The sequence below is a fragment of the Chiroxiphia lanceolata genome, chromosome 2 (assembly GCF_009829145.1).
Source record: "Chiroxiphia lanceolata isolate bChiLan1 chromosome 2, bChiLan1.pri, whole genome shotgun sequence".
NCBI lineage: Eukaryota > Metazoa > Chordata > Aves > Passeriformes > Pipridae > Chiroxiphia > Chiroxiphia lanceolata.
The window spans coordinates 88,698,871-88,714,114 of record NC_045638.1 but is presented as its reverse complement, the minus strand read 5'-3'; the positions used below and the strand labels follow the sequence as shown (position 1 = coordinate 88,714,114).

Genomic DNA, 15,244 nt, shown 5'->3' with positions numbered 1-15,244 from the left:
ATTAATTGCTCCCTTTCTGTAACTGTATTTCACTCTGTCCAGTTCTCTGGGAAAATTTGAGAGCTTAATGTGGAGGCCAAGAGAATACCCATGGCACTCCCTCCAACACTTTTGCCACTGAAATGTGGCAAAAGCCAGGGCCCATCCTGCAAAACCCTGAGCTTGCTCCTCCCAACCCAGCAAACGGCTCAGCCACTTTCCAGCTACAGGCTCACAGGAGTGCCTCTGGACACTGAAGCAGCACCTGGCAGCATTGTTGGAGCACAACCGTCCTTCAGACGGACGGTCACTCGGTGGAGGCTCATTTTTGCACAGACTGCTCTTGTGTTCTCCACCCTATGAACACCCAGGAAGGGAGAAACTTCCGCTTTCCACCTTTATTTCACATGCTACTGAAACAGTCTTCTGAAGTAGCCACCTCTCTCCCTTTGGGAGCTTTCTGCCACGCACAATGAAAGCTCATTTCATTTGAGTTCGTTGACAATTCATTATAGAGGCAGTGACAGAAACCAATAGAGAAGTAATAAGTATCTGTGCCCAAAGCTGCTTCAAATCGTTCTTTTAATTAAACTCCTGCAATGTTTGTAGGTCTCACTGTCTCTGCCTTACTGGCAATTTTTATGCTGCAATCCAAATAGAATTAATTGTGCCGACGGTTCCCAAGCCAGGAATGGATTGTGCTCCTTTTCTGAGCCAGGACTCCACACTGCTACTGAGGTAATAAAGACTTATTTGTGCTGTCGAACCAAGGGGATATAACTCTGAACAAGGCGATTAATCAAGAAGATGCAATCCCTGCACAGTCAGCTTACAGCTCATGCCGAGGTCACAACACCACAGCAGTGACACAGCTGGAGGCAGAAGCTGGTTGCTGTGACTCAGGGCTGAGCACTAAACCACACCAGTACACACAGGGAGCAAAGATGTTTTTCAAAACTTATTCATCACAGTGACTCCTAGAGTAAGCCATAAAAATACATTACCAACATGGCAGGGGGGAACAATTCACTTGGGGTGAGAGTGCTGCCCTTGCTGTTACCCCAAAATACTACAGGTGTCTGCATATACACAGATAATAGTGATTACTCTGACAAGGTCTGCAGTGAAGAGTTAAGCTGAACAGTGACTTGTGCAAAATCCCATCTCTGGCCATGAACACAGCATGTGACCCTTGTACATTGCCCTACACCATGATCCACCAGCCTCTCCCAGCCATATACACGCTAAAATCCAGATTGCAAGAAAATCTAGAAACAATTCTAACCCAAGGACAAAAAGAACAGATGATGTCAGCAGAGGAGGAAAGAACAGCAAGGTGACCCTAAAGCCAAGGAGTTTAGCTTTGTCAATCCACTGTCCTTTCCCTTAGGAAGGGAAGAAGTTAATAAAGTGAGCCATCTGATTTAATTCCACTCTGTTCCAGCATGACCATATTAATTCCGAGCATGGAGGACCTGCCTTCTCCGTTGAAATAAGCAGATGACTTTGCTCAGCTGCCAGGATACACTAGTTGGCTGCAGTGCTTGACCCAAGCACAACTGGGATTGTTCAGGGATGCTGAAATTTGTATGTTGAAAGATGTTCTGGCTCACTGCAAAAAACCACACACACACAGAGACAGCCATTCAAACACATCAATACAATGTCTCCAGGGTCTAGTTTTTGGAGGAGCTGGAAACCCAGATCTCCTAATGATGTTAGAGAGGTACAGGTGCCCAGCAGTTTGGAGAAGAGGCAGAATATTGTACAGAATATCTACCTAGAGCTGGGTAGACTGTGTTAAAATAAACCCCAAACCATCAGAGTTGGACAAAAATACCTGTTTTTTAACCTTAATGTAAAAATAATACTCCCCTTACTATTGTTTGGTGGTTTGGATTTTGCCCAATGAAAGTGAACTTGTTTCTGTTGAAAAGGTAGCAGAAGGGACTGAAAAAGAAGCTTTAAAAAACTCCTCATAGGACATGCCATTTCTGTCTGTTGTCTGGGGAAATGCAGGTGAGAAAAGTTGCATTTTGACAAGCGCTTTTGTAGCAGTACGTGAGAATTAGGCCTGGGCAGCAGAGCTGGTGTGCTGAGTGCTAAGGTTTCAACTCATGCTGCGACAAGATGGGACTGTACTTCCTTTTGTAAGCATCCAAAAATAGATACATAAATTAAAAAAAAAAAAGCTGTCTAAGTTCCCAGACAGAGACTGGGAAGTGCCAACTTCCCCCCCAACCAGTCAGACTGAAGCAACGCAGCAGTTTCCCTCGTTGCAATCTCCAAAGGGCAGGGACCCACAATGCCTGAGAGGCTGCATGTGCACAGCACTCTTCTGCCACACTCCAGGACCACCTCTCCCCTTGCCATAGCCTCTGCACCAGTGCCAATAGCAAAATACAGAGGATGGGACAAAAATCCTCCCTAGGTAATCCACTTCTGCTTGAAAATGATCCAGGCACACTTGAGTAATTAACAACAACATGACCCATATACCCTAATTATCTGGCAAAGCACCCAGAATTTTGTTTATTAAACCCCAGAGCAGAGCTAGGCACTGGATTGTTAGCCTACAGATGGCAGGAGAATAGGGGAAAATTGAGACAAAGGACATAAGTGTTACTCAGAGACATAAAAGTTGTCTGCTCCAGGCTCAAAGACCACATCAGCCTGGGTTCTCCACCCTCTTATGCAACACTGTTTTACTTTATTCTCAGTGGAGTCTTGTTTTGTCCTAGTGTTGATATTATTATTTCTAATTAAAGTCAATAAAATGACTGATTAGCAATGAAAACTCAAGCTGGGTTGATGAAAGCCACCAAAGTAGTTGAACATTTATTGAAATAACCATTTCCTATGCTCTAGCTAACAGAGATATTCTACAAAGAGTTACATAAAATGTTTCAAAGATTTAAATAAAACAGGGAGTAAAGACGTTTTTCAAAACTTAATCATCCCTGTGACTCCTACTCTAAGCCATAAAAATACATTACCAACATGGCAGCGGGGGAAACAATTGGGTTAAATCTTTTTCCTTTCAAAGTGGAAAACCCCCATGTTCTCTGAAAACTGCTTTTTAACACCCATGAAGAAGATATTTTCTTTAATTTTTGTTTTTCAGATGAACATGGATTTTATGAACTCTGCAAAAAAGAATCACAACAAGAAAATGCATTGGTGGGTGCATTACTGTACAAAAGGAGTCACGGTTTAGGTCACATTCCAAAGTTTGGGTGTAACTATTTAAAATCTCCAAGGTCTACAATTTTACAGTAACTAAAAGTAAGCAACTGCACAAAAAAAAAATTCTTAAATCTGTATTAAATAGATCTAGCCTTATTCTACTGCAGCACGACGACAGCAAATTGCAGAATTTTAGGGCACGCGCTAATAGATTTGTGCATCTATTTTAAGGAAAGCTGTGGGAGCAAATAGGGATGAAGTTGTCTAATTTCACATCTCACCCTAAAGCCACTTCTCAGGGCATAGAGGCTCCCTGAGAAGCAGGAGCTGCAGCCTGGACACAAGGCACGTTCATGCTCTTGTGAGCTATCAAGTTTGCTACAGAGCCACGAGCCACTTGATGGTCAGCTGAGCTCCAGTGAGAGGCCACCTGAAGCTTCTTGCTTGCCTCAGTTACAAAGTAAAACAAGTTTGCAGAAGTAACCACGAATGTGGCTACTACAGCAGGGGAACATGCGGGCAGAGGGTTATAACAGCCCTATTGTAACTCACAAAGCCACAGCTTCCTAAGCCCTTGCAGCTCTCCTGGTGGTGCCTGGGCACATGGATGAAGCTGAGTTGCAAGGCCCTACACAAACGTGGATGCTGGGCTCTTCTGACACAGATCCTACAGTACCTACTACTGCTTGGAATAGGGATGACAAGATATTCAGAGAAGGAAAAGGGACTGTGCACTGGACTCAAGACAGAAATATGATGCTTTTGCTTAGCTTCCTTGTAAAAGGAGGACCAAAAATCTCAGCTGATGACATCTTTCACCAGACAAGTATAAAACCTGTTCTTCTGTTGCTACCTGCATTTCATTTTCACAGTCAGCAGATAAAACGAAGAACACATAGTCCAAGACTGCTGGGATTGTATTCAGCCCCTCCATATGTGGATCCCAGCACATGGCTGACCCGCAGCTACTGTCAGCACATGCTCACCATGCTTCTTGCAAGTGAATTACCTGCTTCCCCTCCAAAAACAGTGGAGGGGAAAACAGGACCAACAGCATATCCATGCAGACTGTAAAGCTCCAACCAGCCAAGCAACCCTAGACTCACTGTTGTACCTACAAAGTTCATGTATTTGGCCTCCCAGTAATACGAAGTCATTAACAATCATTGCAGCAGTCATGAACCAGACTGAAGCACGCCGTAATTGATTAAAACCAGACATGTCACAGTTGCTTTTTATAGATCCAATTAAGTGTCAGCCTAATTAATGGAAGTTAGTGCGCTAATTATAAGAGTCTGCATTATGAGTCAGACTCAAACAAATGTTGTGCAAGAAATGTCGGAGATTTTTTTCAGACATCCAAGATAAATAATTACACTTATTTTTGTTGCTTCTTAGCAACAGGAATGTTATACAACTGGACATCATTCCTGCAGCTGCATTCAGAAGTGTTTAAAATTGTACAATGTAGAGCAAATATTTGCTTAAAGACAATGCAATCTGTTTCATCATTAGCAAGTCATTTTGGAAACAAATTTTAAAACTGTGTTTGCCAGACTGCTGAAAATGAAGCCTCCTTTATGGAAGGCAGCCTCAAACCCATCTCTTTTGAGCTCTGCAGTGTTTCCTTGAACACCAACCAAAAATGACAGCACTCTCTCTTTCGTTCTCCATCTCCTCCATGCTTTGAAATGCACTAAAGTACTGACGTATTACAAGTGAAATCAGTGGGACTTACGTACCTTTGCAATCAAAAGAAAATTCACCGAGTTCAGCTCTCCACAAACTCAAGGAGACCCAGCAAAAATGGCCTGAGTGACTGTGATTTTTTTTTAGAGCCTCTCTGCAACCAGAAAACCAGTTGCAGGATTGCAGAGAATATGTGGATTTGGCAGAACAGCAGCAAAATACATGATGATTTAGAAATCAAGGGAATTTGCTTGAGGAGAGGGGGATTAATTATGTCGGAACTAAACCAAGTTTGATAGCTAGGCATTAACAGGAAGAAGTCAGCATGAAAGGCTGAGATTTTATGTTAGCAGAAAAATACAGTTCCTGGGGATGTTGAACTGAAACTGAACTAGAGAGAGAAATCATCAAGATGGTCTTATGCACGAGATAGGTGGAGATGAAAATGAGAATGAAGCCAAGAAAAAACTTAGAAGGAGAAAATAACTCAGGAGGTCATTGGTCCAGTCCGCCGTTCAAAGCAGGGTCAGCAAGAAGGCCAGACCAAGCTGCTCAAAGCTCCATCTAGCTGTGTCTCTGATGAACAGTACAGAGTTTCTCTCAGCAATCTTTTCCAATGCTTGACAGATTTCTTCATGATTTTTTTTCCCACCTATATCCACTCAGAACTTCTCATTTCAGTTTATCCCCATTGTCTCTCATCCTCCTGTTGTTCATCACTGCAAAGAGTGGCCTTGTCTTCTTGATAATCTCCTTGCAGGTCCTAACAGGTTGCTATTAGGTTGCCCCTCCCATTTGCAGGGAACTTCAAGAGAACGTGAGATGAACAAGAGAGGAGAAACCTAGTGAAGGCCTTAAAAGGGAAAAGAAACAGAGCTAGGGAGGGCAAGGAATGTGGAGATAACTTATTCTGCAATTTAAGGAGGGGATAGTTTCCAGAGCTTCTAGGAAAAGAAATTTTATTTAAGCTCATGATGCAAAAGGCAGAACAAACAGTGCCTGGGATGAAAAGTTGCACAAGGAAAAAACACTGATGTAAACAGCATTAGCAAGAGGGGCTGAAAGGAGAGGAGCAGATACAGCTTGTGGGAAGTGCAGATGGGTGAAAGGAGAAACAAAACAGGAACAAAAAGATAACTACAGCCAGTGAGCTGTACTTCTTGACAACAATTGGCTTTGGCTGTCTCCAGTATGCCTGAGTCATCTTCAGCTGTCACAGACCCTCCAGCCCAGTTCAGGTCCCCCAAGGGGCCTTTATCCTCACTGGAGGATCGGGGCGGGGGCAAAGAAATACCACACAGACTTCACAGCAAACCAATGACATTTAAAACCAGATATCAGGACACACACAGTCCTACAGACTTTCACCACACACATTGGTTACTGACTCATTCCTGACTGAGGAGACTAAAGCGGAGAGCTGTATCACTGAATAAAGACTTTTCTGGAGGCCTTAAAAAGTCCATAGATTTACAGCAGCTGACAATGATTCAGACACCCTGAGCAGACAACCTAGATGCTGTCACTGCAAAGATGAAGCACAATGAAAGGAGAAGTTGTGCCAACTAGGCCGTTTGTGTCACACTGAGAGACGAGATGAACTTCTCTGACCTTGCCTTCAATAACAAGCACAGCAGACAGTCAATAAATGCAGGAACATCTCTCTCCCCACTTTCTTCGAAAAAAAAAAAAAAACCCTCACAAACTATAAATGGCTCGGTGTTCTCTCCTGTGATCAGGAATAACACCCCAAAAAGCCCCATCGTGAAATGGAGCCCTGAGCCCTGGACAACATGCAGGCATGGGCACTCACCCTGCAGTCTGCAAGGACATGGAAAATGTGATTCCAGATACCTTTGGTCAGTCTTTTCCATACCTCCCCTTCCCAGTCTTTTCCAACCGCAGCTTGGAGGTTGCTCATGAGCTCTGTAAAGCTAAAAGCTAACCCCAAAGAGACATGACTGCCTGCTTGACCTTCTGTTCCCTACTACATACAGCCCCCATGGACAAATTCCTAGTTGCCTCTCATACCTACCCTGCTCCACCTCTGCTTTCTAATGGACTTCTGCAGGATCTGTCTCTGTGCTCCCAATGTCCTACAAAAAGTCACAAAAGGATTTGAGTCAAGACTGGATGGGGAAGGTTCTCCCCAGCATTTCCATCTTGGTCTCCTCCCACAAATTCTCAGGGACCAGGTGATCTTGAGAGCCTTAAGACTGCAACAAGTCAAAATTTTATTTAAGACAAAAGGAATTTTTGAAGAATAGATCCTTCTCTGGGCATGACGAATTTAACCTGGCTAAAGCAAAGGGTGAATTTCAAGGAATCAAATCCAAAATAGATAAATCTTTACTGTTTTGCCTGTTTTGTGTATTGGGAAGATCAGAATATTTCTGTTTTGGGAACGAAGACTCCCACATTTTACTACTCTGAAAGTATCATCACACCTTCATTTGCCAAGCAGCTCTGGTTACTATCATGCATTTACATTCTTTAACCATATAGGAGTCCCATTCACAGAGCAAAACCCAACTTGCCAACCAGAGATAAAACCTTAACAGCATCTTGAGGGTTTCACAGCATCTCGCCCCTCTACTCTGCCCTCGTAAGACCTCACCTGCATCCACTTCTGGGGCCCCCCAACGTAAGAGGACATAGATCTGTTGCAGTAAGTCCAAAGTAAGCCACAAACATGCTCAGAGTGCTGGAGCACCTCTGCAATGGACACAGGTTGAGAGAGTTGGGGTTCTTCAGCCTGAAGAAGAAAAGGCTCTGGGGAGAACTCAGAGCCCCTTCCAGTACCTAAAGGGGTTAAAAGATAGCTGGAGAGGGACTTTTGACAAGAGCATGAAGTGATGGAACAAGGAGGAATGGCTTTAAACTGAAAGAGGGTAGGTTTAAATTAGATATTGGGAAGAAATTCTTTACTGTGAGGGTGGTGAGGCACTGCAACAGGTTGCCCAGAAAAGCTGTTGATTCCCCATCTCTGGAAGTGTTCAAGGCCAGATTGGATGGGGCTTTGAGAAACCTGAGCTAGTGAAAGTGTCCCTGCCCATGGCAGAGGAGTTGGAACTGGATGACCTTTAAGGTCCCTTCCAACCCAAACCATTCTAGAATTCTGTGCTCTAGAGGGTCTCACAGCATCTAGAGAATTAATGCTGTAGTCACTAAGGTGCTTTTGCATCTAGAAGAGCTTCATCTATTTTTGAAGACTGAAGGGATTTAACATCACTTGAGCTGCAGGCCTCAAACACTCAGTGTACTTAAATAAAAACTAAAATAAAAGGAGCAGGTTCCCAGAACAGTTATGTCCCATTATGAATAAAGATAGCTTATCTAAATTTAGATGGCCCTGGATCCATTTAAAATGCCCATAAGAACAACACACTACTGTAAAATAGGAACATGAAGTACTGCATACTGAAGAGCATTGATTTTTTATTTATCCATCCTTAGAGAACAAGGTGCATCTGAGTGATAGCAGTGGAAAAAATATTTACCACACAGGTCTTTCATCTGCCCAATTCAGCTTTCTGCTCCATCCCAGAGCAGGCTGTGTACTATTTAAAAGGAACAGAGAGTGAGATTGTATTTCAAGTTAATCATTAGAATCTATATTCTTCCTTTGGACTTATTTGATTTGCAGAATTACATCTTTCAATATAGGTCACAGCGCAGGACAGTCAATTAAGTCTAACACATACAAATGCACATCATCCCATCTTCTTCCAGGGACACAAAAACTCCACCCCCCCTTACAGTTAAATAAACCTTCATTATTAACTTTCCCCAGCTAATGTCTGAGATGACACATAAGTCGTTGGCTGTCAAGTGACCTGCGCTTTCGTCACAGCAGACAGAGCACAGGAAATATCCTGTCCTTTGAGAACCTTTAGCTTGAGTATTCAGCATATCACAGACACTGAGGTGGTCTGAGAAGAGACAGTGTCTCTCAGAGAGAACAAGTCGAGTAGAAAAGAGCTTTCTGAAGAAGTTCATACGTTTTGATTTATAAGCAAAACTTGCCCTTTGAGCAATTTCACTTCAGCTATTTACCAGCAACCAATTAAACTGTGCAACAGTGATTAGATAATAAACCCCATTAGTTCTCAACACTGGATACGAGGCAAGAACAGCAAATACTAAGACTATTAGAAATACAGAACATCCATGTGAAAAGGCAGATCTTTCAAGGTCACATTTTCTAAAGCTAGGATTTTATCCCTCCCACCTTCAGATTTCCACTGGACACTAACAAATCACTTTAAAAGTGATTTTGAAGTAACTATAAGTGCATGAGGAACCCCCTTGGCATGTGGCAAACAAGTGCAGTGCTACCTGACTGAGATCTGATCTCTGATAGGCTTTATCAGCCACTCAGCTGGTAAGCAGTGATTTGGCTGAAGTACCACGTCTGAGGAGAACCCGCACTGCAAGTGCTCAGAAAAATGTGCCTTCATATAAGGGACTGTGCTGATTTCACTCCCACTGTTCAATGTACTCATTTAGTTAATTTATTGGGAAAATACAGTGTAGAGGAAGACCAACCCTCTTAATCAAAGGGAACTGTCTCTCTGACAGACTGACACTTTCACCCTCAACAATCTTAGTGAAACATTAAAAGCTTAAGGGTAATTTATTAATCAAAGTCAGTATTAGTTATTTTACTGTGATCGCTTTAGTAGCTAGAATGAAAAAAAATTAGATTTAAGCAATGAGTTTTTTTACGATGAAGGTGGTGAAGCACTGGAACAGGTTACCCAGAGAGGAGGTACATGCCATGTCTGGAAACATTCAAGGGCAGGTTGGATGGAGCTTTGAGCAACCTGATCAAGTTGAAGACAACCCCGCTCATTGCAGGGGGCTTGGAACAGACGATCTTTAAAGGTCCCTTCCAAGCCAAACTGTTCTCATTTTATTTTATGATAAAGCATCAAGTGTGAAAACCATGACACAAAAGAAATGACAATAGAAGGAAGAAACACAACAGAAAGACTGAAAAAGACATAAATAGGAAGCTTAGGGGGGAAAAAAAAGGAGAAAACAGAAAAGGATGTGATAGCTAAAAAGAAAAAGATTTTCTTGCTGAGACATGCCAGACATAAGCAATAACAAAAAGACCCTTAAGGTGTCTAGCAGTGACTAGCAATAATCCTACAGTCATTCCCATGAAGATTACATCTCCATCCAATGTTCCCAAAGCATGGCAAGCAGAAAGAGACTCCTAGTATTTAAAAATAGTTCATAGCTCAGAATTAAAAAGCCATTTAATTTTCCCCTGCCTGGGCTGGCCTCTCACACCATCATTCAGCCACTGCCACTCAATTCATTTCTGGCACATACATGACAGATATCTAATGGATACCAACAGGGCAAAACCACCAACTGGGAAAATCCCAGAGATCAAGACAAAAACTTGTCATTTTGCTCACCCTGCCATCACTTCCAAATGGAGCTGGCCAGAAACTGTCAGGAAGGCAGGCACATTGAAGAAATGGGTCTTTTCCGCAGATTCTCTTACCTCACTTGATGCCTGTAAGCCAAAAAATGAGCAAGAAGACAAACTATTAGTGTTCAAATAAAAAGCTCAGCTCCCAGCTTATTTTCCCTTTTTTCAAAGCATTGGTTTTCACTTTCCTACCAAGATTAACAGGGAGGAGGAAGGGAAGAATACAATTTGGAGTTTGAAGTTTCATAGAGCACTGCCCTTCAAAATTCAATTATAAGCCTGATGAGAAAGTGAAGAAGTGTTTTCTGTGTCAGTCACACTGACTTTTAGCAAAAACTTTTAAATCAGTATTACTTTCTTTTCATGGGCAAATGAATTTGTTTCCATTGGAAAAAGACAAACCTTAATAAAAAAATGGAATGCAATATCCTCTTAGGACTTCAAAAAAAATCAGAACTAAAACAATACAGAGTTGGAAACATCACAGCTTACACATTATAAAGGCGCTGAAAAATAAACTATGTTTCATTGTAGCTTTTGAATATTTTTTCAGGTCATCAGATATTTTAAGGATAAAAATCTACAGGTAATGGAAAATTTAGCAAGTTCAGTGTTTCATTATGAAAAACTCCCCCAAAAAAGAGTCCCATTTAAGTAAAAGTATTTTGTTCTTTAATTTACAGACACAAAATTAAAATTAGAAGATCTCAGTGTCAAGCAATTTAAATGTCACTTGCACAAAAGGGCTGTGCTTCACCATTTCCCTGGCATAAGACAGCAAGGAGGTCTCATAGCAAGGAAAGTCACAGCTTCAGGGCTGTGTTAACACTGCCAGCAGGTCAAGGAGGGGTTCCCTCCCCTCTGCACAGCACTGGTGACTTACCGAGATCACTGGGTAAAGCCCTTGTTTCCCCTGTACAAGACATGGACATACTGGAGCGATATGTCCAGCAAAGGACACAAAAATGATTAATGGACTGGAGCATCTTTCATATTAGGAGAGGCTGAGAAAGCTGGGACTGTCCAGCATGGAGAAGAGAAGGCTCAATTTATATATCTGTATAAATACTTACAGAAGGGAATGTACCAGACTCATCTCAGCTGTCCTCACTGAGAGGACAAGAGACAATGGGCACAGATTTTAAAAAAGACAAACAAAAATTAATCTGAAATCAAGAATAACCTTTTATATTTATTGAGGGTGATCAAGCACTAGAACAGGTTGCCCAGAGAGGCTGTGAAATCTCCATCTGGGGAGATATAAAAAACTCAGTAGCACAGTGTCCTACGCATCTTGCTCCAGCTGACCCTGTTCGAGCACAGTGAGATGGATTAGATGATCTCCAGAGGTCACAATTCTGTGACTTTCAAAGAAATATGAAGATTAATGAGATTTTGTTTCAACATCTATATTTCAATGTCATCCCTACACTTTGGAGTAGCCAAAGGTTCAGGACAAAAACAGAACGGAACTTCAAAGCTAATCTGGGGTTTGGCTGATCTACATTTACTTCCAAACAAAGACTTTCTTCTGAAATAAGTTTGAAATACCCACTTTTTAAAGTGTAGTTCCTAGGAGTTATGCTAGCTCAGCTAAGTATGTCACTGCCTCCAGCCACCCCACTCCCCACCTTGCTCTGTCACAGGGAGGTGCTTGGGCTCAGACTTGTTTGCCAGCCTTTGATATTCTACAACCTGTCATTTTTCTCAATGAGTTGGAAGGTGTTGCTTTTGTTCTCAAAAAGCTCTGTTGCTCATTGCAAAGATAAAACAGTGACTGCCAAAGACCTAAGATCACAAGGCAGTTTTATCTCTTCACAGCATCACACTAAAGAAATGAGCAAGTTTGCCTTGTTCCACAGAGATCAATGAAGATACGACAATCTGTGGTTGTAACCCCAGGACTGCTTCCTTTGTTTCAGAGGCTTTTGCAGTTCTAAAAAAAACCAAACACCAACCCCAAGGATGCAGAAGCAGGCCCCTATTGTTTTCATCAAATAAACCCAGAGTATTTGCTCAAAAACAATAAGGATATTAATAAACATACAAACATCCACATACTGCAGCCCCAGAACCACGGTCAGAAGACTAAAGAGAACAGTCATGTACCACTCCCGTTTCTCTTACTGCAAGCTTAGTTCAGCTATATGCCTTGTTTCACCAGTGAAAAATCCTACCTAATACTGTAGGATGCAACTTCTAAACACTGAGAGAGACTGGAAGCATGCAAAGAACAGAAGAAATCAGCCATGAAATCTCATTGCTTCCTCCCAAATCCACAAACTGGATACAACTGTCTCCAGAAGCTGGGGCTTGGTTTATTTATAATGACTCTGTGTCATTTTTCATTCTCCAAATCAGATGTAATCTCAGAGAGACATAGAGAAAATAGGCACACAGTAAGTGACTGGAGAAGGAATGAGGCAGTCTACAGCTCAGCTGGACTCTGAAAACCTGCAGCCAGTTTTAGAGGCCACTGAGAGATCCCACGATGCATGTCTGCATTGTGAGCAGCACCTGGATGGCTCCTGACAGAAGGTGAAGAGTGAATACAGCAATATTTAGATAAAATTTTACTCCCCCATCACCATTCGATCACCTCGCCTCTCCACAGCTGCCCACTTTCTCTCTCTCCTTTTGAGACACCATACTCAATACTCAGTGTTGTGAGCTGCAAAAGTCAATCCACTTGCTATGCAGGAAAAATTAAATGCCTCCCTTTTTGTTCAGAAGGGACTTCTTCAGCAAGGGGATATTCCATAATTAGCAGTTGTACGTTTCATGTGTACAAATATCAACTAATTCACTGGAGGTGGTTCCTCCACTTTACACATTCAAGCACAGGCCAATGTTTTCAAGTGCAAGTGCCTCAGATTCATGCTCAGCCTTTTAGATCAAGATGGTTTCTTTATTATATACAACCACAGCCACTGGAACAAGACAAATAATAAATAGTAGGTGACACTATGCCTTCACTGCTGACACTGGGTAAGATTGGTTTTCATGTCCATTACTAGCAAAATAAAACATCAACTTCTGTGGTGCCTTTATTTCAACTAGATGGACTCTTCTCCCTCTTCCTAACCCCAAAATACTGACTTGGTAACAGATTAGGAGGGGAATTATGGGTATGCTTTTAAGATCTCTCCATTCCCTAGTCAAAAACTACCCAAATTACAATGGGGAAAGAGGGAGGGGGAATTCTTGTATGAAACACCTTGGTGTCTCAGAATAAATGCGCTACAAGCATATTAGTATTTGACGTCAACTTCAAAGGTTTTTTATTCTCATTCTAAATACAAGAACAACTGGATTTAGTACCTGTTTTGTTCTCCATCTCCTCAAATGTCTAATGATATAATTTAAATTATTCCCTTTGATGTCAGTCTTGTATTAACTTCTACTTGAGGCAATTAGCTTCAGGAGAGTACAAACGGTTTGATTCTGTCTTTCACTCTGTGCAAGTCAAATGCATAAAGGGATCAAATGCATAAAGAGAAGACTCAGAGAAATCACTGCTATAGCTCTAGTCCAGGCCTACACCACCACGCTGCTGAAGCTTTACAGCACCACATCTTTAATCCAGATTTGCCCTCTGTGACACTCCATTATAAACATGATTGGATTTCCCTTTTTAGACAACCTCTAACCCTTAGACAATTCCTAACTTCCAAGAAGTCCTCCTCACAATTCTAGTCCTAATTCTGATCAGCTGGACTTGCACTGAGCAATAGCAGCTAGTTTTGCTGAGACAGAATCAGCCTGAGACAGAATTCCCTCTGGAATTACAAGCAGAGAGTTAACCAGAGAGAAACGAGCAAAAAATGGGAAAGCCAGAAAATGAAAAAGCAAGCCCTCCCTCAGCTCAATTCCAGGTTACCCTGATCCCTGCTGAGCACAGTCTCTGAAGCCCCAGTCTCCCAGGGACTGGCTGCCTCACAGACTGTGACACATTTCTAAAAGGGAAAACACCTCACAGACACCAATGGTGTTGCATTTAACTGTGATTCTCCCCAGCAGATCCCAGCCTTCTTTGCTGCCAACCAGGCTATCTTTAATAGTACCAATGGGATGGTAGGAATAAGTTTCTGCATCTTCAGCAGCAGGCAAACATTTCCAGTGCCACAGTAGGCACAGCCATGACCTTGAACCTTCAGGAATCTAGAAGCTTTGACATTCACTCCTGTGAAAAAAAACCCCAAAGCTAAACATCATACAATCTCCAGATGCATTTTAAAGAACTATACCTGGATGGTTCTTCAGGTTTACAGTTAAGTATCCTTTCAGATAACAAAATGGTCTCATCCAGACTCTGGGTTCAGTCAAGGTGCAATCATCCAGTTCAGACTTAACCAGGTGCAATCAGGTATGTGTGGGAAGAGACAAGCCTCATACAGAGCACATATTACCTCTGCTGAAGCCAAAAGGTAGAGTGAAGCACTCCTTACACGTACAGTAAGGTCCCCAGGAAGGAATAAGGCCACAGGCAACAAAACCCACATTTGAGATCTACTTTAAAGAGCTGTGAATGCCAACACAGCTCTTGTGCTTTGTAAAGCACTGCATGCTGAGTTCTCTTAAAAGGTTGAAGCTGGGCAACAGGGAAAGTGGCTGTCGAGACCCTCATCATACCAGCTGGAGTGTCCTGGGCCAGACAGACTCTTACAGAGCATAGAGAAGCCTCCAACTTCTCCCCAGCAGCTGAGGACGGCCACACAAAGAAAATTTTCCAATGAGCAAAGTGGAAAGGAGAGAGCAAGAGATCCAGAGAGCCTTAAACACTGCAGACAGAGTGGGAGGCTACTGAAAATAGCAGGGAACAGACATGCAGTTGGGTCACAAGGACAAAAGAAAGGCAGATTTCCCCAGACACAGCCCCAGAAGGGGACTAGGTAAAATTTCTTGCAACATACAAAGCTGCTAAGAATTTCAGACTTCAGA

The 15,244-nt window shown here is 42.3% G+C and overlaps 1 protein-coding gene across 4 annotated transcripts in view; it reads right to left on the bottom strand.

Moving 5' to 3' along the window:
* The window catches only part of NARS2 (asparaginyl-tRNA synthetase 2, mitochondrial), a 52,463-nt gene that overhangs the window by 24,850 nt on the left and 12,369 nt on the right, over positions 1-15,244 (bottom strand). For all 4 annotated transcript variants that reach the window (XM_032679120.1, XM_032679123.1, XM_032679122.1 and 1 more), the window contains exon 6: positions 10,287-10,387. In XM_032679120.1, the coding sequence (XP_032535011.1) occupies positions 10,287-10,387 (101 nt within the window). The remainder of the gene's footprint in view (positions 1-10,286; positions 10,388-15,244) is intronic.